At 41.0% G+C, this 19,494-nt stretch overlaps 2 protein-coding genes across 3 annotated transcripts; both read left to right on the top strand.

The window, feature by feature from the left end:
- The first annotated feature begins 724 nt into the window (after positions 1-724).
- On the top strand, positions 725-2,638 carry LOC112221674 (40S ribosomal protein S23). Its single transcript, XM_024383904.2, has 4 exons — positions 725-831; positions 1,329-1,488; positions 1,759-1,879; positions 2,449-2,638. The coding sequence occupies exons 1-4, from the start codon at positions 828-830 to the stop codon at positions 2,593-2,595; spliced, it is 432 nt and encodes a 143-aa protein (XP_024239672.1). The 5' UTR covers positions 725-827; the 3' UTR covers positions 2,596-2,638.
- A 101-nt stretch (positions 2,639-2,739) lies between these two features.
- LOC112221664 (dynein axonemal heavy chain 12) lies at positions 2,740-18,615 on the top strand. Of its 2 annotated transcripts, XM_042330495.1 has the most exons (13): positions 2,740-2,878; positions 5,399-5,617; positions 5,896-6,096; positions 6,693-6,867; positions 7,098-7,144; positions 7,243-7,374; positions 8,354-8,512; positions 8,743-8,988; positions 11,571-11,745; positions 11,871-12,156; positions 17,002-17,259; positions 17,601-17,754; positions 18,075-18,615. In XM_042330495.1, the coding sequence occupies exons 4-13, from the start codon at positions 6,734-6,736 to the stop codon at positions 18,245-18,247; spliced, it is 1,764 nt and encodes a 587-aa protein (XP_042186429.1). In that variant the 5' UTR covers positions 2,740-2,878; positions 5,399-5,617; positions 5,896-6,096; positions 6,693-6,733; the 3' UTR covers positions 18,248-18,615. The 2 variants fall into 2 exon arrangements, with proteins under 2 accessions (XP_042186429.1, XP_024239657.1); XM_024383889.2 differs by having other exon boundaries at positions 5,399-6,096; positions 11,574-11,745.
- Positions 18,616-19,494: the final 879 nt, after the last annotated feature.

Raw genomic sequence — 19,494 nt, 5'->3', positions numbered from 1 at the left:
TGACCTGTATGGTGGACGGAGAAAATAAGTTCACTTCATCCATGCTACTGTTCTTTGATGAAGAGTCTCTCCCTTCTCATATAAAGTTAGGATTCATGGGATACCCTGTAAAAGCTTTTGTGCATAAGCCCCTTCAGTGTCATACATGTAAAATATTTGGTAATGTGTAAATTGTGTGCAGAAGGGAAGAATATTGAATGCCAGAAGAAGGGAAATATTGCAACTGTGGAGGTGAACATGCGCCTGAATTCTTGAAGTGCCCTGGTGAAGGAGAATGAGGTGCCCTTGAGCCTGAGTGCCCCTGAGCCTGTGTAGGGATGTATTTTGGAGTGGAATGTGATTGAAGAAGTGTGATATTTATTTATTTTTTGTTTACATGTTTTATTTTGTATTATGTTGTTTTCCCCCTTTTCCGAAATGTGTTTGTTTGTTTCTTATTCAATACCTGGTCCAGCTGGTGGCTGTAATTCACCATTAACATTTGATGCCAAATGCCGTTAAATCAAAACGAAGAAGAAGAATGTCTATTCAGACTCGTTTTGACTGATGATTTGTCGCATTTTGAATCAGGCATGTAAATATCTCAATATTATATAGACTTGATATAACAAAGCTATCCAAATAGTGCACATGTGCCTTTTCCCTAAATCGTGTATTTTTAATAATGTTTATTTAAATGTAGCTAAATTTAAAATACGCTAAATTTACCGAGAGAAAACTCTGCCAAACAGGCATGTTAGTATCCACCTCTGGGGTCCTGCGAGGAGACATTGCCGCGGAGGATTCTGGTCTTCTTTCTTTCTAGCCTGGGTTCGTAATCTGCAGACATGGGTACGATAATTTTCTATTTTTAACGGAATGGTTACAAAATATATCAGTGTCTTTTCTATATTGACATGGAATTTGAATGTATTCTTACCCATTTCGTTATTATCGTGGCAGAACAGGATGTATTTCTAGACATATTCTGAAATTTGCCACCAGCGATCTCCGCAACGTGGAGACGGCCATAACGTGCCGTCAGTGCTGGCCAGCGCTTCCTTTTCAGTCACCAAACATTTATGTAGCCAGTTACCAGAGTTTTGTTTACAAAGTTGTTGAAATGGATGTGCACATAAGCAATTTGGTTAAATGTAACTAAATTATTTTCCAATGAACTTAATTGTTAGCCAGTTGCTCCAGGTGTTAACCGCATTTGATGCGGTGTTCATGTCCGGATATCTTGTGTAGCAACCGGTAGTTGGCTGACTGGTCAAACAATGTTTTGTTGGACATTATTATTAAGTCAAAAGCTAGCATGTTTAACTATTTACTTTGTATCTCTTTAGGAAAGTGTCGTGGTCTGCGTACAGCCAGAAAGCTGCGTAACCACCGTCGTGAGCAGAGATGGCACGATAAACAGTACAAAAAGGCCCATCTCGGCACTGCCCTGAAGGCTAACCCCTTCGGAGGCGCTTCCCACGCCAAGGGAATTGTACTTGAGAAAGTGTAAGTACATCACAACACCCCTAATATCCTCACTAATAATCAGGGACCGTATTGAGAGACTGTCTTGTTTGGAGTGCACATCTGGTTTCAGCCCCCCCATTTAATCTTATTTATAGCATAATCTGAAAGCCAAAACAGATTCTAGTTCAGCAGCACCGCTACTCTGGGACACGTTAATATAGGCCCTAATGTCTTCTCTGAGTATCAATAATGTGTAATGACATGTCAACCAATATGCCAGTTCCAAATGTTTCTATCCCTGTCTTACAGTGGTGTTGAAGCTAAGCAACCCAACTCCGCTATTAGGAAGTGTGTCAGGGTCCAGCTCATCAAGAACGGCAAGAAGATAACCGCCTTTGTCCCCAATGATGGTTGCTTGAACTTCATCGAGGTAAGAGTTAACTAGTCAGCCTGGCACCCAAGCATTTTTCCAAAGTAGTGTTTTAAATGTATTATTCAATGACTAACATTTTTATTTACACCCACTGTGTAAAGGGTCTGATGGATGCAGTTTAGTGTCTATAAACTGTGCCTGATATCCACTAACAAATGCAAGACTCCCCATAAATAACAGGGCTGTCTACAGTGAGATCAAATGAGCCTAAATATTTGATGTGAAGCCTGTATATTTTGAATCATTTTTAATTTCTGTTATTTCACCCGGTAAGTTGACTGAGAACACATTCCCATTTACAGCAACGACCTGGGGAATAGTTACATTGGAGAGGAGGGGGATTAATGAGCCTATCGTAAATTACCTTGTACATGCTAATATTTTTTTTTCAATTTAAGCGCACGTGCTCCTTGTAAAAAAATAACATCAGCATAGAGCCCTGAATAATCTAAGAAAGAAAATAATATATATGTGTGTGTGTATATATGATGTGATGTAGGATGATATTTATAATATTCAATTATGCATTTTGTCGTGTATCCAGCTTGTTTCCCTTGGTCTTTCAGGAAAATGACGAGGTTCTTGTGGCAGGATTCGGGCGTAAGGGACACGCCGTCGGTGATATCCCTGGTGTACGTTTCAAGGTGGTCAAAGTGGCTAACGTCTCCCTGCTGGCCCTCTACAAAGGCAAGAAGGAGAGACCCAGATCTTAGACTGTTCTGATGGGGAAATCAATAAAATGTTTTCACAATTCCAGTTGGTTTGTTGTGAATTTTGTTGTGCATTTTGATAGTATGTTGCAGAGATGGGCAACTTTGGTGGTCCTCTGAAGTGTATGTTGTTTTTTTGTTCCTGTTCCAAATCCACCAGGTGTAGTGTGGGTGGGTGTGTGTGTGCCATTGAAAGAATCAGCTGACATTCTGGCCCCAGGGGACTGAGTTGCCCATCCTGGTTCCTGATCTGAGGGTCTTCTCTGATTCACTTCTACGTGTCCAGGTTAATTATTAGAATAACTCGAGCGATTTCTTTTTTATAAAGTTATTGTCCTCAAGATAAAATGTTTGGGCGGCAGGGTAGCCTAGTGGTTAGAGCATTGGACTAGTAACTGAAAGGTTTCAAGTTCAAATCCCCGAGCTGACAAGGTACAAATCAGTTGTTCTGCCCCTGAACAGGCAGTTAACCCACTGTTCCTAGGCCGTCATTGAAAATAAGAATTTGTTCTTAACTGACCGGCCTAGTTAAATAAAGGTAAAAGGAAAATAAATGTGAGTGTGTGTTAGCACGTGATCCTGCCAGCAGAGCATCAGTGGTGCTGATGTGTTTGGCTCTACCCAAGCTGTCTGTTCTGGCAATTACATCTTCACCTGTTCCATTTGGTGTTTTATTTATAACTTGTTCGAGGGATTGTAATGGTTTGACATTGGGTGTCTTAATTGGTCGTAGAGTAGATGCATTTCATCTTCAGTCAAGTTTTGCGCCTCTGACATGTCACTTATACCCCTCCAGTAATGAAGAGGACTTATTTCGTGGCATCATCTGGAACTAACGTGCATGAATGTCAGACAGCTGCCAATAAGAGGCAATGTCTTTTTCTCAACCATGATTGGTGTATCTCATTTCCTCATACACTTTCCCAAATTTAGCCACACCTGTTGACGTATAATTTACAGTCCTTTTTATCCGGTATAAAAGCTGTCCAATAGATTGTGTGATCCTTTTTTGTTGTGGCGTAGTGATTGATTTCGAAGCTGGGAGCATAGATTGCATTGGCCGGAGTTTTAGTTACTAAAACAATTTTAGTTTTGAGCTCGAAGGACCAGACTTTTGAATATGGCAAGAAGGATCTTAGGACATTTTACACAATGATACTAATCCCCTCTTCCAGAATGTAATATCCTTTCATCCCAATTATTAATAGGATTACATTTTGATGTTTGTGATGCAATGTGCAATAGTCTAGACATATATTGAGACATGCAGTGTTAAACCTGAATGACAAATTATTTGGTGTTGGGGTGGAAGAGGATTTGCTGCAGATTATGAAAGTGACGTGTTTGGGAATAATATAAAGGATATGAAATGGACAGTTTGAATAGAAAAGATCTCGTGGACTCGTCGCCAGCTGCTGCTGAAATTGTAATTCAGTGGTGAAATTCTTTCAGTTCGTTTAATACTTTTTCACAGACAGAAAACATGCTGTCAGAACATTCTTATGTTGTGAGATTAATCTGTACTTTCCCTAAAACTTTTTATACTGAACAAAAACATAAATGCAATGTGACATTTTCAATGATTTTACAGAGTTACAGTTCATATAAGGAAATCAGTCCAATGAAATGAATGAATTAGGCCCTAGTCAATTGGTTTCACAAGACTGGGCAGGGGTGCAGACAAGGGTGGTCCTTGGAGGGCATAGGCCCACCCACTGGGGAGGCCCAGTCAATCAGAATGATTTTCCCCCTCACAAAGTCCTTTATTACAGACAGAAGTACTCTGCACAGGAGTGACCTTTTATTGTCCCCAACACAAGATCCACCTGTGTAATGATAATGCTGTTTAATCAGTGTCTTCATATTTTGAGAAGGTTTGAAGAAGGTATTTTGAGAGGTTTTTCTGCATTTGGAACATTTCTGTGATTTTTTTATTTCAGCTCATGAAACATGGAACCAACACTGTTGCGTTTATGTTTTTGTTCAGTGTACATGGACACATGCAGAAGAATGGCAATCAAAATAAACGTTCTACCAAAGCGAACATGTTATTTTTGCGACATTAAGTTCGTATGTTAAAACTATTCATAAAATGCATATTTTCAGTTTTCCGTTTTTTTTTTTTTAATGTCACTCGTGCCCGTGCGCAGATCAAATACACAGCTGGAGCGCAGATTAAGCTATCTACATGTCCTAATAACTTTAAAAGATTGATCAGAAAAACAGGTGATCTAATAAGAGTATGCTTACTGCGATTTTTGACCGTACGCAGATTAAGATAAGCAGAGTAAAGTGTTTACATGACTATTGCCATGGCCTGCTGACATAATCACTTTAATATTGAATTATTAATGTGCATGTAAACATTATTTCCACCTAGTGGAGGTGGGGGTCAGATACATGGAAACCCTCAACTAAAGTAACATTGAATTACGGAAAAGTACTAAAACTGAATACACTAACACATTTCAATACTCCAAAGTCTCTATTTTAAATACTAAATTGTCATATTTTGTGTAAATCATTCCAGAGCTTTAAATCAAATCAATGTTATTTGTCGCAAATACAACTGGTGTCGACTTTATTGTGAAATGCTTGGTTACGAACCCTTCCCAACAATGCAGAGTTTAAAAAGAAAATAGTAACACACAAGGAATAAAATAAAAGACACAAGAATGGAGCTATATACAGAAAGTACCAGTACCAGTACATCCACTTAGCCTAACTTCCTGTAAGGTTATCAGGTTCAATAAGAGAGATTGTGGTTGTTGACAAGAAGTGATCTCACGGTTCTCTTTTCACACAGCATTCCTTCAGAGGCAGAGAGGATTACATTGATCACTTCAGTGGAGGTGTCTGGTGAGTGATGAGACATGGGTGATAGTGAGTGACAGGAATCCAGCAGCCAGAGCCTGTGCAGGGCAGCATCCATCCTCTCCACAGGCAGAAGTCTGATGACCTTCAAACAACTGGAGTAGCACAGAGAAACAGTTCATGATAACACTCTTCCTGGAGGATGCTGTCGGTGAGTAATGATGGACAGACACTTCATTACACTGGACATAAGTATGGGTGGTGATTCAATTGTCTTATTTAAAATAATGCACTGAGAATTCACTTAGAAGGTATTGCATGCATTCTTTCCGCTTTCAAAACTGTAAACTGTTCAATTGTGTATCTTAAAGGAAGAATGTTCATGCAAATAGTCTTTCATGCATCTCTTTCTTATTTACTTGCTCTAGTCTATAATCTTTATAAAAGCAGTAATTCCGTCATAAAAGTGAATCTGTTTGTGTCTATCAGTAGCAACATGCAGGAGCAGGAAAAGTGTGTCAGTGGGTGTCGTTCAGTGTGCCAGAGGTACAGAGAAACCCTGGGTGCTGGTCTGTCTCATGATCAGGTATTTATAGCAGGGGAGGTATAAATAGCCCCAGAATGGAGAAAAACGGATCCCCTTTAAACCACGAAGGACGCCATAGCCACATTACAGCCTGATTACGAAAGGTAAAAGAAAACAAACTGCATCATAGTATAAACCTAGTCTTGGTGTGTTAGATCATATGAAAAGTTCATATAAAGAGTCGTGGGCCTACACTAAATGTCTACTGTAAGGGTTTTATCTCTTCAATATGTAAAAAAAAAGTGAAGAATTCTAAAATCCATGAGATTGTTAGCTATAGACCTACAGCCCTTAATTAGATTAAGATTGAAACACTGTATCACATTTCATTACAAATGCATCCTTAAAATGGAACATTTGAAACCTGCCATTGACTACGCCATGGGCCGTTGAACACATGCATGCTTGACATTTCACAACAAGGGGTTATGACTCACAAACTTCTATGTGTTTGCGTGGATGTGTTTATGAATATTTTGACCTGGATACCTGTTATTTTGTTACACATGATGCAACATGCCAAATTAAATGAGTCTGTGTAAATTATTGGGCATATCCACCAAACCAACTAAGACTATTGTTAGGCATAGTAAACAATGTAAACTTGGTCGATTGATTGTGAAGGGATGTGCCTGTCACATGCATGCCATGCTATAGGCCATAGGTCATGCCAGGTGATAGTTTGTCTTGTTGAGTTTAGCTGGAGAGATCCCCACTAGCGAGACTGCAAGAGGCCTGGACATGCACTTTGACGAACTAGGATATGAAGGGGACGACTATGAGGATGTGGACACTCAATACATGATTGAACAGAGTCTTCTGGAATGTAACAAGCAGATTGAATCGCAGGATTCCAGCCTAGGGGATGAGTGCAGGTACACAGCTTCTTGCTTCACCCTTGTGAACCTTTAGCAGCACACCAGACACAGATACACAGGTCTGCCCAGATAGTAGGATAGTTGTACATTTTATGTTGGTCCTGAGATTGTAAACACTTCTCCAGACATAAAGAGGTTATAAATGATAAAGTCTGTATCTGGAACTCACACCTTCATCATGAGGTTGGTGGCACAGCTTTTATGGTGTGACTTTTTTCTTTCCACAGTCAAGATATAACAGATAATGTAAAAATCTTCTCCGCCATCAGAAAAGGTGAGTAGTGAGTGCCGGTTCTGCACTATTGGTTATTTACTGTGTCTCCATAACAGTGTCTCCTTGATAATCCTCTCTGCTTCCTGGTTTGTTGCCAGGTGACGAAGCAGCTCTCCGCCAGCTGTCTGTCAGCCAGAGTGCTTTCTCTGAAGTGGACAACAGAGGCTGGATCCCCCTACATGAGGCCGTTAGTCAGAAGAACCAAAATATTCTAGAGGTCACCTTTGCAGGTTTGTATATCTTTGTCTCGTCTAGTACATCCCTACACACAAGGGTCAATTAAATCATGCATTGTTTTGAGAAGATACAAACAATCAAAGGGACATTAAACACCAAAATAAAAGTTTGTCTGATGTTTTCAAAGCTCGAAAGTACACTGAACCAAAATATAAATGCAACATTCAACAGCTGTTACTGAGTTACAGTTAATATAAAGAAATCAGTCCATTTAAATCAATTCATTAGGCCTAATCTATTGATTTCACATGACTGGGCAAGGGCACAGCCATGGGTGGGCCTGGGAGGGAATAGGCCCACCCACTTGTGAGCCACTGGGGCTTTATTGAGACAGAAATACTCCAAACCACCCCCTCCTCATACGATCCTGCAGGTGGAGAAGCCGGATGTAGAGGTCCTGGGTTGACGTGGTTACACTTGGTCAGCAGTTCTGAGGCAGGTTGGACGTACTGCCAAATTCTCTAAAACAATGTTGGAGGCGGATTATGGTAGAGGAATTAACATTCAATTCTCTGGCAACAGCTCTGATGGACATTCCTACAGTCAGCATGCCAATTGCACCCTCCCTCAAAACTTGAGACATCTGTGGCATTGTGTTGTGTGACAAAACTGCACATTTTAGAGTGGCATTTTATTGTCCCCAGCACAAGGTGCACCTGTGTAATGATCATGCTGTTTAAGGAGTTTCTTGATATGCCACACCTGTCAGGTGGATGGAGAAATGCTCACAAACAGGGATGTAAACACATTTGTGCAGAATATTTGAGAGAAAAGCATTTTTTGCATATGGAACATTTCTGGGATTTTTATTTCAACTCATTAAATATGGGACCAGCACTTTACATGTTGCATTTATATTTTTGTTCACGATAGTCAAATGTGAACATGAGTTCACGTTTCCTTTCAATGACAAAATAATATTAAAAGTATAATGATAGATCATAAGACTGACTTGATGTACGCCTTCCTCAGCGTCGAGTCAAAATGCAGTGCAATGTCGGACCGACCGGGGAAAGACACCTCTGTTCCTGGCGGTGGAGCGAGGTCTGATAGAGAACGCCACCTTTCTGCTACAGAATCATTCCAGTTCTGACTGCCAGGATGACGAAGAGGACTCACCGCTAGTTATAGGTAAACCGGTCTGCATCCTCTGTTATTAATACACTCAAATCATACTGAAGGTTAGTCTCTCGTGACAGACTCCAGCTCACATGATATTTGGTTCTGGGAATAACTGAATGTAGAGCTGACAGATCAATAGACAGTCCAAATGTAAGCCTATGTAGTCCTGACAATGAGAAGAACTCTAGGACATGTAGGATAATTACAGACTTATCCCACTTCTTCCGTCCATCCAACAGCTATCAGAAACGATCGTCTGGACCTGGCCAAGCTCCTACTGGGGTTCGGTAGCAATGTGAACCTGGAGGGATGTCACAGCAGGACCCCCCTCCACGAGGCTGCCAAGCTGGGACGGGAGGAATTTGTGGAGCTGCTTCTCAGGTCTGGGGCCAACCCAGACGCCAGGTCCGACTATGGGCTCACACCCCTGGCCCTTGCCGCTCAGTGTGGGCATGTGAAGGTAGTCCAAGCCCTCGTCCAGAAAGGTACAGTAGCCTATGTCAGTGGTTCTCAAACTGTGGGGTGGGCCTGGATCCCCACCCCGCAAAATAATATAATTATATGTATATACAGTACCAGTCAAAAGTTTGGACACACCTACTCATTCAAGGGTTTTTCTTTATTTTTACTATTTTCTACATTGTAGAATAATATTGAAGACATCAAAACTATGAAATAACACACATGGAAACATGTAGTAACCAAAAAAGTGTTAAACAAATCCAAATATATTTCAGATTCTTCAAAGTAGCCACCCTTTGCCTTGATGATAGCTTTGCACCCTCTTTGCATTCTCTCAACCAGCCTCATGAGGTAGTCACCTGGATTGCATTTTCAATAATAAGGGATGCTTTGTTAAAAGTTCATTTGTGAAATGTCTTTCCTTCTTAATGCGTTTGAGCCAATCAGTTGTGTTGTGACAAGGTAAGGGATATACAGAAGATAGCCCTATTTGGTAAAAGACCAAGTCCATATTATGGCAAGAACAGCTCAAATAAGCAAAGAGAAACGACAGTCCATCATTACTTTAAGATGTGAAGGTCAGTCAATCCGGAAAATGTCAAGAACTTTGAAAGTTTCTTCAAGTGTAGTCGCAAAAACCGTCAAGCGCTATGATGAAACAGGCTCTCATGAGGACCGCTACAGGAAAGGAAGACCCAGAGTTACCTCTGCTGCAGAGGATAAGTTCATTAGAGTTACCAGCCTCAGAAATTGCAGCCTCTGCTTCACAGAGTTCAAGTAACAGACACATCTCATTAACAACTGTTCAGAGGAGACTGCTTGAATCAGGCCTTCAGGGTCGAACTGCTACAAAGAAACCACTACTAACGGACACCAATAATAAGAAGAGACTTGCTTGGGCCAAGAAATACGAGCAATGGACATAAGACCGGTGGAAATCTGTCCTTTGGTCTGATGAGTCCAAATTTGAGATTTTTGTTCCAACCGCCATAACTTTGTGAGACGCAGAGTAGGTGAACGGATGATCTCCGCATGTGTGGTTCCCACCGTGAAGCATGGAGGAGGAGGTGTGATAGTGCTTTGCTGATGACACTGTCTGGGATTTATTTAGAATTCAAGGTAAAGTAAGTACCTTTTGACTGGTACTGTATACGTATATAATTTCGAAATTATGTAGATCATCATCAATTCCTCTTGTCATGTTAGTCATTGCATAACTTAGAGAGATATTTATAACTTGTCAGAAATATCCAGATCAACTAGCCCATGTCAGCTAACGTTTTTTTTTCTCGTTTTTTTAGCCCATAGATATTGTTGTAATTTTTTTGTCACTCAAATATCACATGAATACACATTTGACATGGCAAAATGTATAGAATTGCAAGAAAATTTGCTCTGAAACGTTAACATTTTCTTTGCACCCCATGACAACATGTGTAGAATTGCAAGGAATAAGCTGTATATCAGCTAAATTCTCTCCACCAACAAGAGGGGTGTGAACAGTTTGTGTCCTGAACCGTGCTTCTTCCCATAGAAATAGACAATGTTCCCCAAGTGAAAAAGTTTGGGAACCCTTGGCTCAATTAGATTATTTTACTTGTACTGTACTAATGTCCCTGTGTCACAAGGTGGAAAAGTGACAGGTTCTATGTCTGAGTTGAGCAGGCAGAGTGAAGAAGAGGCAGACAACAAAAGGGATGTTTATTTTCTTATTGTGGCAATCTGCAGTGGATATAATAACAAAGCCTATCCCCACCCCTGTTTTAGTAAAAAGCTGAGGGAGGGACTGGTGAAATGATATCAAAGGGATATCATTTTAACCATGTTTTGAGATGAGGCTATACAGTGTTTGTTTACATTTACTTTGTTTACAAATATTGGAGTAAAGCAAGCTTATATTTTGGTTCTGATGTGGTACAATTGTTGAACTAAGCTCAGGAGGAATTTATAAATTGTGTTCTTCAAGAATCAATGGGTACATATCAGATGTAGCAACTGCAGATGTCCCCTTTATGGCATGTTTTTCCATTATCCTGTATCCAACACATTCCAGTTTCTCATTTCTGTTCAATTACTTTTCCCCCATAAATATAATTTTCACTTACGTTTTACTCTTAAAACCAGTCTAGTTAAAATCACTCAAAACATACCAACAAACCAAAGAAATCAAAAGGGCCACATGAAGTGGCACAGGAAGTGGCACAGGAAAGGGCGCAGCCCAGCAGGCCGGCATCCATACTACTTCTTCTCATATTCAACGTTCAGCTCAAACCCCATTGACCATTTCATCAACTAAATCATCATAGTCTGCATAGGATCCATCACGCCTCTGCACTGCATCACCCCCTGTGGGAAGCAGCCAGGAAACACAAAACAGGAGGTTGAAATCACATGATCTGTCAATTAACCAATAAAAATGCTTTGTTTAGTTGGCATGCAGATAGGTCATACCTGTTACACAAGCACTTGCTGTATCTTATGACTTGGGCCCATATAAGGGTGTATAATTGGCATCAACTAGTTCTTGTATGTCATGGACTTTGTTTTTGTTTTTGTTGCTCTGTACAAGGAATACAGATGTGTTGTTGTTTGCTGTTTGTATCAGCAGGGGCCAACGTGGAGTCTATGGCCCAGGATTATGCCACAATCCTATTTGAGGCATCTGCTTCTGGCAACCCTGAGATTATCTCTCTGCTGTTGGAGTATGGAGCTGATGCCAATGTCCCCAAACACACCGGACACCTCCCCATCCACAGAGTCTCCCACAGGGGCCATTTACAGTAGGTGGCACCGGTACTGCACCCTTAACCTCGTCACAGATCTGAGTTTAGTGCTTAGAAATCACAATCACATTTCAGAGCTCAGTTGGCCTTTCTCTCTCTCCCTCACTCACTCAATCACTTAGAGCTCTGAAGATCCTGATCCCTGTGACGACCTGTGACGCAGTGTATGAGAGTGGAATGAGCCCCTTACACTCTGCAGCTGCTGGTGGTCACACACAGTGTCTAAAGGCCCTGCTGAAGGCAGGCTATGACCCCAACTACATGTTGCACCCCTGGGTCCGACGTAACTACGACGACCAGCGGAAGTCTGCCCTGTACTTTGCGGTGTCCAACGATGATGTCCCCTCGGTCAAGCTGCTGCTGGAGGCTGGGGCCATGCCCAACCAGGACCCTGTCAAATGCCTACAGGTCAGGCCTCATATTCACAAACAGTCTCAGAGTAGGAATGCTGATCTAGGATTTTAGATCATAATGGATACATTTATATGGATAGGGGAAACCTGATCTTAGATCAGCACTCCTACTCTGAGACACTTTTTGAAAACAGGCCCTCGTGGCTTTTTGTCAAATACCCTGATGACATCAACACGCAGAAACTCGTTTTTCTCAATCAAAAACTCTTAAGTACTAAACTGATAACACTTGTATTTCCCCCTATCTTATATTCAGAACCTTTGATTGTGCATTGATTGGGATTTCACACATCTTTCACCCCTGAGTCATTCATGCAAAATCTAAGTTTTCTGTGAAATACCACGAGAATTTTTAGTTTAGTCCCCAATACATCAGATAATGATAAGCTCACCATTTAGTCATTTTAACTACCATTTAATCCAATAGCAAAAAATACAAGATACAAATGTCAAAACTGTTCTTTTTGACGTGCTGAATAGAAAATATCATTTTCCATACATTATTTAACAAAAACTTGACATGCAATCAAAAAAACATATATATAATTTCTGTCAAATGACAGGTTGTGAGCAAGTTGAGAAATATGTCAGTCTTACAGTTTCATTATCCTTACACAGTACATACTCAGGACAAATCATCAGAAATAGGGTTATTGTGAAGCAGTTGGCTCCTGTAAAAATGTAGCACGTGTTGTATGTCATTTCTGCCCCAGGGGACATTATACAAGATCACCTTTTCTACATGACTTTGTCGACTGATACACTATCACCTGTCAATGTAATTCACATAATGAGTGGAATATATTGTTATATATACAACCCAGGTATTTCATCAGTGCATTGTACACTACACTATAATTACAAATGGTAGTACATAGTGACTCTCCACTTTGTCCTATTAAAGCACACTGTCTAATGGAGAATGATGATGTAGTATTTACAGCCACATCCATATACAGGGCTTGAAGGAAAGTATTCAGACCCCTTCACCTTTTCCCCATTTTGTTACGTTAGACTTATTCTTACGGTACACTGTCCTTCTCTCAGCACATATCAACGCTGCAGGCTAAAGTTAAATCTAGACTTGGTTTCCTCTATCATAATCACTCCTCTTTCACCCCAGCTGCCAAACTAACCCTGATTCAGATGACCATCCTACCCATGCTAGATTACGGAGACGTAATTTATAGATCGGCAGGTAAGGGTGCTCTCGTGCGGCTAGATGTTCTTTACCATTCGGCCATCAGATTTGCTACCAATGCTCCTTATAGGACACATCACTGCACTCTATACTCCTCTGTAAACTGGTCATCTCTGTATACCCGTCGCAAGACCCACTGGTTGATGCTTATATATAAAACCCTCTTAGGCCTCACTCCCCCCTATCTGAGATATCTACTGCAGCCCTCATCCTCCACAACACCCGCTCTGCCAGTCACATTCTGTTAAAGGTCCCCAAAGTACACACATCCCTGAGTCGCTCGTCTTTTCAGTTCGCTGCAGCTAGCGACAGGAACAAGCTGCAACAAACACTCAAACTAGACAGTTTTATCTCAATCTCTTCATTCAAAGACTCAATTATGGACACTCTTACTGACAGTTGTGTCTGCTTTGCGTGATGTATTGTTGTCTCTACCTTCTTGCCCTTTGTGCTGTTGTCTGTGCCCAATAATGTTTGTACCATGTTTTATGCTGCTACCATCTTATACTGCTGCCATGTTGTGTTGCTACCATGTTGTTACCATGCTGTGTTGTCATGTGTTGCTGCCATGCTATGTTGTCTTAGGTCTCTCTTTATGTAGTGTTGTCTCTCTTGTCATGATGTGTGTTTTGTCCTATATTTTTTTTTTATTCTTTTTTTTTTTATCCCAGCCCCCCGTCCCCGCAAAAGGCCTTTTGCCATTTGGTAGGCCGTCATTGTAAGTAAGAATTTGTTCTTAACTGACTTGCCTAGTTAAATAACGGTGAATCATATATTTAAAAAAAAAAATCTCCCTAAATTTGATCCTGTCTCATCACTGCAACTTCCCAACAGGCTCGGGATGCTAAGGTCGAGTCATGCGTCCTCCGAAACATGACCCGCCTAACCATGCTTAATAACACCCACCCGCACCAATGTGTCGGAGGGGACACTGTTCAACTGATGACCAAGGTCAGCCTCTCTATGGGACTCCCGATCACAGCCGGTTGTGATACAGCCCGGGATCGAACCTGGTTACAACATGATACCATATATGGTATTTCATAGTTTTGATGTCTTCCCTATTATTCTACAATGTAGAAAATAGTAAAAATAAAGAAGAACCCTGGAATGAGTAGGTGTGTCCAAATTTTTGACTGGGACTGTAAATATTTAGACCCTTTGCTATGAGATTCGAAATTGAGCTCAGGTGCATCCTGTTTCCATTGATCATCCTTGTGATGTTCCTACAACTTGATGGAGGTGGAGTCCATCTGTGGTAAATTCAATTGATTGGACATGATTTAAAAAGGCACACAACTGTCTATATAAGGTCCCACAGTTGACAGTGCATGTCAGAGCAAACACCAAGCCATGAGGTCGAAGGAATTGTCAAGAAAGCTCTGAGACAGGATTGTGTCGAGGCACAGATCTGAGGAAGGGTACCAAAACATTTCTGCAGCTTTGAAGGTCCCTAAGAACACAGTGGCCTCCATCATTCTTAAATGGAAGATGTTTGGAACCATCAAGACCCTTGCTAGAGCTGGCCGCCTAGCCAAACTGAGAAATCGGGTGGAAAGGGCCATGGTCAGATAGGTGACCAAGAACCCAATGGGCACTCTGACAGAGCTCTAAAGTTCCTCTGTGGAGATGGGAGAACGTTCCAGAAGGACACACATCTCTGCAGCACTTCACCAATTAGGCCTTTATAGTAGAGTGGCCAGATGGAAGCCACTCCTCAGTAAAAGGCACATGACAGCCCGCTATAAATTTGCCAAAAGGTACCTAAAGTTTCTCAGACCATGAGAGACAAGATTATCTGGTCTGATGAAACAAGATTGAACTCTTTGACCTGAATGCCAAGCGTCACGTCTGGAGGAAACCTGGCACCATCCCTATGGGAAAGCATGGTGGTGGCAGCATAATGCTATGGGATGTTTTTCATCGACAGGGACTGGGGAATAGTCAGGATCGAGGCAAAGATGAACAGAGCAAAGTACAGAGAGATCATTGATGAAAACCTGCTCCAGAGCGCTCAGGACCTCAGACTGGGGTGAAGGTTCACCTTTCAACAGGACAACGACCCTAAGCACACAGCCAAGACAACTCAGGAGTGACTTCGGGACAAGTCTCTGAATGTCCTTGAGTGGCCCAGACAGAGCCCCGACTTGAACCCAATCGAACATCTCTGGACAGACCTGAAAAGATCTGTGCAGCAACGCTCTCCATCCAACCTGACAGAGCTTGAGAGGATCTGCAGAGAAGAATGGGAGAAACTCCCCAAATACAGATGTACCAAGCTTGTAGTACTAAGTAAAGGGTCTGAATACTTAGTGTATGTAAATATGATATTTCCGTTTTTTATATGTATATGCATTTGTTAAAATTTCAACAACAAAAATTGTACTTTGTCATTATGGTGTATTGTGATGTCATTATGGTGTATTGTGTGTAGATTGATGAGGGGGAAAACTATTTAATCAATTTTAGAATAAGGCTGTTACCTAACAAAATGTGGAAAAAGTCAAGGGGTCTGAATATTTTCCGAAGCCTTCATTTCTCAGAACAAGAATAGACTGATGAGTTTCAGAAGAAAGTTCTTTGTTTCTGGCCATTTTGAGCCTGTAATCAAACCCACAAATGCTGATGCTCCAGATACTCAACTAGTCTAAAGAAGGACAGTTTTATTGCTTCTTTAATCAGAACAACAGTTTTCAGCAGTGCTAACATAATTGCAAAATGGTTTTCTAATGATCAATTAGCCTTTTAAAATTATAAACTTGGATTAGCTAACACAATGTGCCATGGGAACACAGGAGTGATGGTTGCTGATAATGGGCCTCTGTACGCCTATGTAGATATTCCATAAAAAAATCTGCCGTTTCCAGCTACAATAGTCATTTACAACATTAACAATGTGTACACTGTATTTATGATAAATTTGATGTTATTTTAATGGACAACATTTTTTGCTTTTCATTCAAAAACAAGGACATTTCTAAGTGACCACAAACTTTTGATCGGTAGTGTACGTTTACTAGGCACTACATAATTTTGGTTCAGTAGTTATCAGTTTTGAGCAGTTTGATTAAGTGATAATTAATTGTATTGTTAACAAATGACAAGTCTAATAAAAAGCATGAGCACTCAGAGAAAATGATTTAGTGTAGAGGTGCTGACTAACGGTGAATAAATTGTAAGCTATGAAAACAAAGAGAGTCCCACAATCCATAAATATAACCTCCCAGTCATTTATTGGCTTAAAAACACCAATGTTTCGACCTCACTGTGCCTTCTTCAGGGTAATGTTATGAATGTGTGAACAAATGACAAGAAAATCATATCAAAAGTAAAATGAATATTGCATTTTGAAAAGCAGATACTTCGATTGAATATGTATTCAAATTGAAAGAGTGATTTGGTGCAGTGAACACGTGGCTTTGTGAATGTGTTTGTTGTACTCAGTCAATTGAAAATGCGCTAAGTGTTTTCAAACATGAGCCATTATGATGATCTGTTTTGTATTGTTGTGCATATAATTGTGAAAATGTAACACATACTTGTGAAAGTTGAACACACAAAAAACTGTAATAAAGTAGTGGATTCACCAAGGTTTGAAAGAAAGGTGCACTTATCAACACACTTTTTTCCCTCCTGCAGGTGGCTCTGAGGTCGGGTAACCTGGAGATGATCTACGTCCTGCTGAGGTTCGGAGCCAACGTCAACTACTTCTCCCGCATCAATACCACCCACTTCCCCTCCGCGCTGCAGTACGCCTTGAAGGACGAGGTTGTCCTGCGCATGCTTTGTAACTATGGCTACGATGTCCAGCGCTGCTTCGAGTGCAACTACGGTGAAGCGTCCCATGTTCCTGATGACTATGAGGGCTGGACAAATTCTGTCATCAACGACTCCATGGTAAGGGGGATATTGGTAGGGTGAATAGGTCCAGGGGTTTCTCTCTGGTCAGGTTATGTGGCTAAGTATTATACTTTAGTTCCTTAAAGCTAGAATACAAAGTTGCAACATCCATTTTTGGACATGTAAATGAATGATATGTACCCATTGATTCTTGAAGAATAAACGTATAAATTTCATAAATTCATCCGAACCCAAAATACACTTTATCGTTTGAATTCAGGATTCTAGCTTTAAAACGTTAGGCTCCTAGTATGCTTATAACAAGTTAGAACGCATTAAGTAATAACTGCAGGCTTTTAGTAAAGTGTTACCTAAAACTATTATGTGCTTCCTTGCAGTTTTGCGAGGTTATCTCAGTGTACTGGTTGAAAGAACACTCGGGACACGTGGTGCGTATCATGATGGATTACGTCGATCACGTGACCTTCTGCTCGAAACTAAAGGCTGTTCTGATGGAACAAAAGCAGTGGCCTGATATCTGTAAAATTCAAGGTTGGTGGATAAACAAAACAAAACTAGGTGGACAAAACACATCTATGTGTGTTGTTAACCATTCATTGGGAAAACAGTTATGTTTTCATAGAAGGCATAGATTGTTCATGACTATGATTATGTTGAGGGCCTGGAGTTGTTCCTGAGCATGCGACCTGACCATGGTAAAAATCTTGCCCCTAATTATTGGCTATAATTACTGGACCTGAAATATGTCCCTCAGACAGTTGATGAACTAAGCCTACTTGACAGTCTATGTAATTGACTAGCTCATATCTGACTGTGTCTATCATCATCATAATCATCATCCCTCTCCACAGAGAACGCTCGCTGTCTTCAGCATCTCTGTCGCCTGAAGATCCGTAGCTGTCTGGGCCGACTGCGTCTCAGGGCCCCAGTGTTCAGGCATTTCCTGCCTCTACCCAACCGGCTCAAAGATTACATCCTGTACCGGGAGTATGATCTCTTCAGCCAGAAGATCCTAGTGGGCTGACTGGAAGAAGTACATGGAGGATGAGCGAAGAAGATAGGCCTACATTAATAATTAGTCAGTGACTCAGCAATGCTATTAGTCAGTTTTTTTACTCTCAGGGGTGCCGTCTCTTAGGGCCAGGGTGCCCGACGTCGAAATCTTGTGAGTATTTTTTGGAGGAAGGGGGGGCACATCGAGGCTGATTTGTTCATTGTGGCTATAGCCCCCTAGCTCTACTGTAATTCAAACCTTGCTATTAGTCTGTCAGGCAGACGAGCTGAGCTCACTCACATCAGGTTAAAAGAGTTTACTGTTATCAGCAAGTGGAATTTGTTACTTTTCACCTAAAAAATTAGGGTGGGGCAGGGGGGGATTGAAGAATTTTGGTCTGTTTCAGCATAAAATAAAACCTTTCTCTTTTTTTTGTCAAGTTTCATTGTCTGTTATTTATCAGAGCTACATGTACATGTGTGTCTACACTGAGTGTACAAAACATTAAGAACATCTGCTCTTTCTATGACATAGACTGACCAGGTGAAAGATATGATCCCTTATTGATGTCACTTGTTAAATCCACTTCAATCAGGGTAGATGAAGGTGAGGAGACAGGTTAAATAATGATTTTTACGCTTTGAGACAATTGAGACATGGATTGTGTGCCGTTCAGAGGGTGAAAGGGCAAGACAAAATATTTAAGTGCCTTTGAAATGGGGGTATGACAGTAGGTGCCAGGTGCACCCATTTGTGTCAGGAACTGCAATGCTGCTGGGTTTTTCACGCTCAGCACTTTCCTGTGTGTATCAAGAATGGTCCACCACCCAAAGGACATCCAGCCATCTTGACATAACTGTGGGAAGCATTGGAGTCAACATGGGCCAGCATCCCTGCAGAATGCTTTCGACACCTTGTCGAGTCCATGCCCAGACTAATTGATGGTGGTGGTGTAACTCAATATTTAGGAAGTGGAAGTGTTCTTAATGTTTTTAAAAGTTTTGCCTAAACCTGTGCTGTTGTTTGGTTGCAAATTGCAACAAAAAACATCATCCTAACCATGGAAACAAGATAGATGGAAGAAAGTCATCCAAAACTGTTCCGACATAGCCACCCACCTTCGTAACCGCCCAGGGGGTGGTGCCATTTTTGGCTCTGAAAACAGACTGGTAATCGTTTATGGACAACGGTTAAATTGAGCCAAAATGTATTTCATTGCATAGCACAAAGGAACCAATGAAATCTGTCGAGAAAAACTTTATCCAATCATAATCGTT

Source organism: Oncorhynchus tshawytscha, linkage group LG02 (genome assembly GCF_018296145.1).
Source record: "Oncorhynchus tshawytscha isolate Ot180627B linkage group LG02, Otsh_v2.0, whole genome shotgun sequence".
Lineage (NCBI taxonomy): Eukaryota > Metazoa > Chordata > Actinopteri > Salmoniformes > Salmonidae > Oncorhynchus > Oncorhynchus tshawytscha.
Note: the sequence above shows the minus strand (reverse complement) of the source record. Positions and strands in the feature narration are given on the sequence as shown.

Bases quoted from the DNA above. Each gene is read 5' to 3' on its own strand.
- LOC112221674 (XM_024383904.2), top strand. The intron at 1,489-1,758 runs GTAAGTACATCA...CCTGTCTTACAG, and splicing joins GGAATTGTACTTGAGAAAGT to TGGTGTTGAAGCTAAGCAAC. The intron at 1,880-2,448 runs GTAAGAGTTAAC...TTGGTCTTTCAG, and splicing joins GTTGCTTGAACTTCATCGAG to GAAAATGACGAGGTTCTTGT.
- LOC112221664 (XM_042330495.1), top strand. From the start codon at position 6,734: ATGCACTTTGACGAACTAGGATATGAAGGGGACGACTATGAGGATGTG. The intron at 6,868-7,097 runs GTACACAGCTTC...TTCTTTCCACAG, and splicing joins AGCCTAGGGGATGAGTGCAG to TCAAGATATAACAGATAATG. The intron at 8,989-11,570 runs GTACAGTAGCCT...TGTTTGTATCAG, and splicing joins CCAAGCCCTCGTCCAGAAAG to CAGGGGCCAACGTGGAGTCT.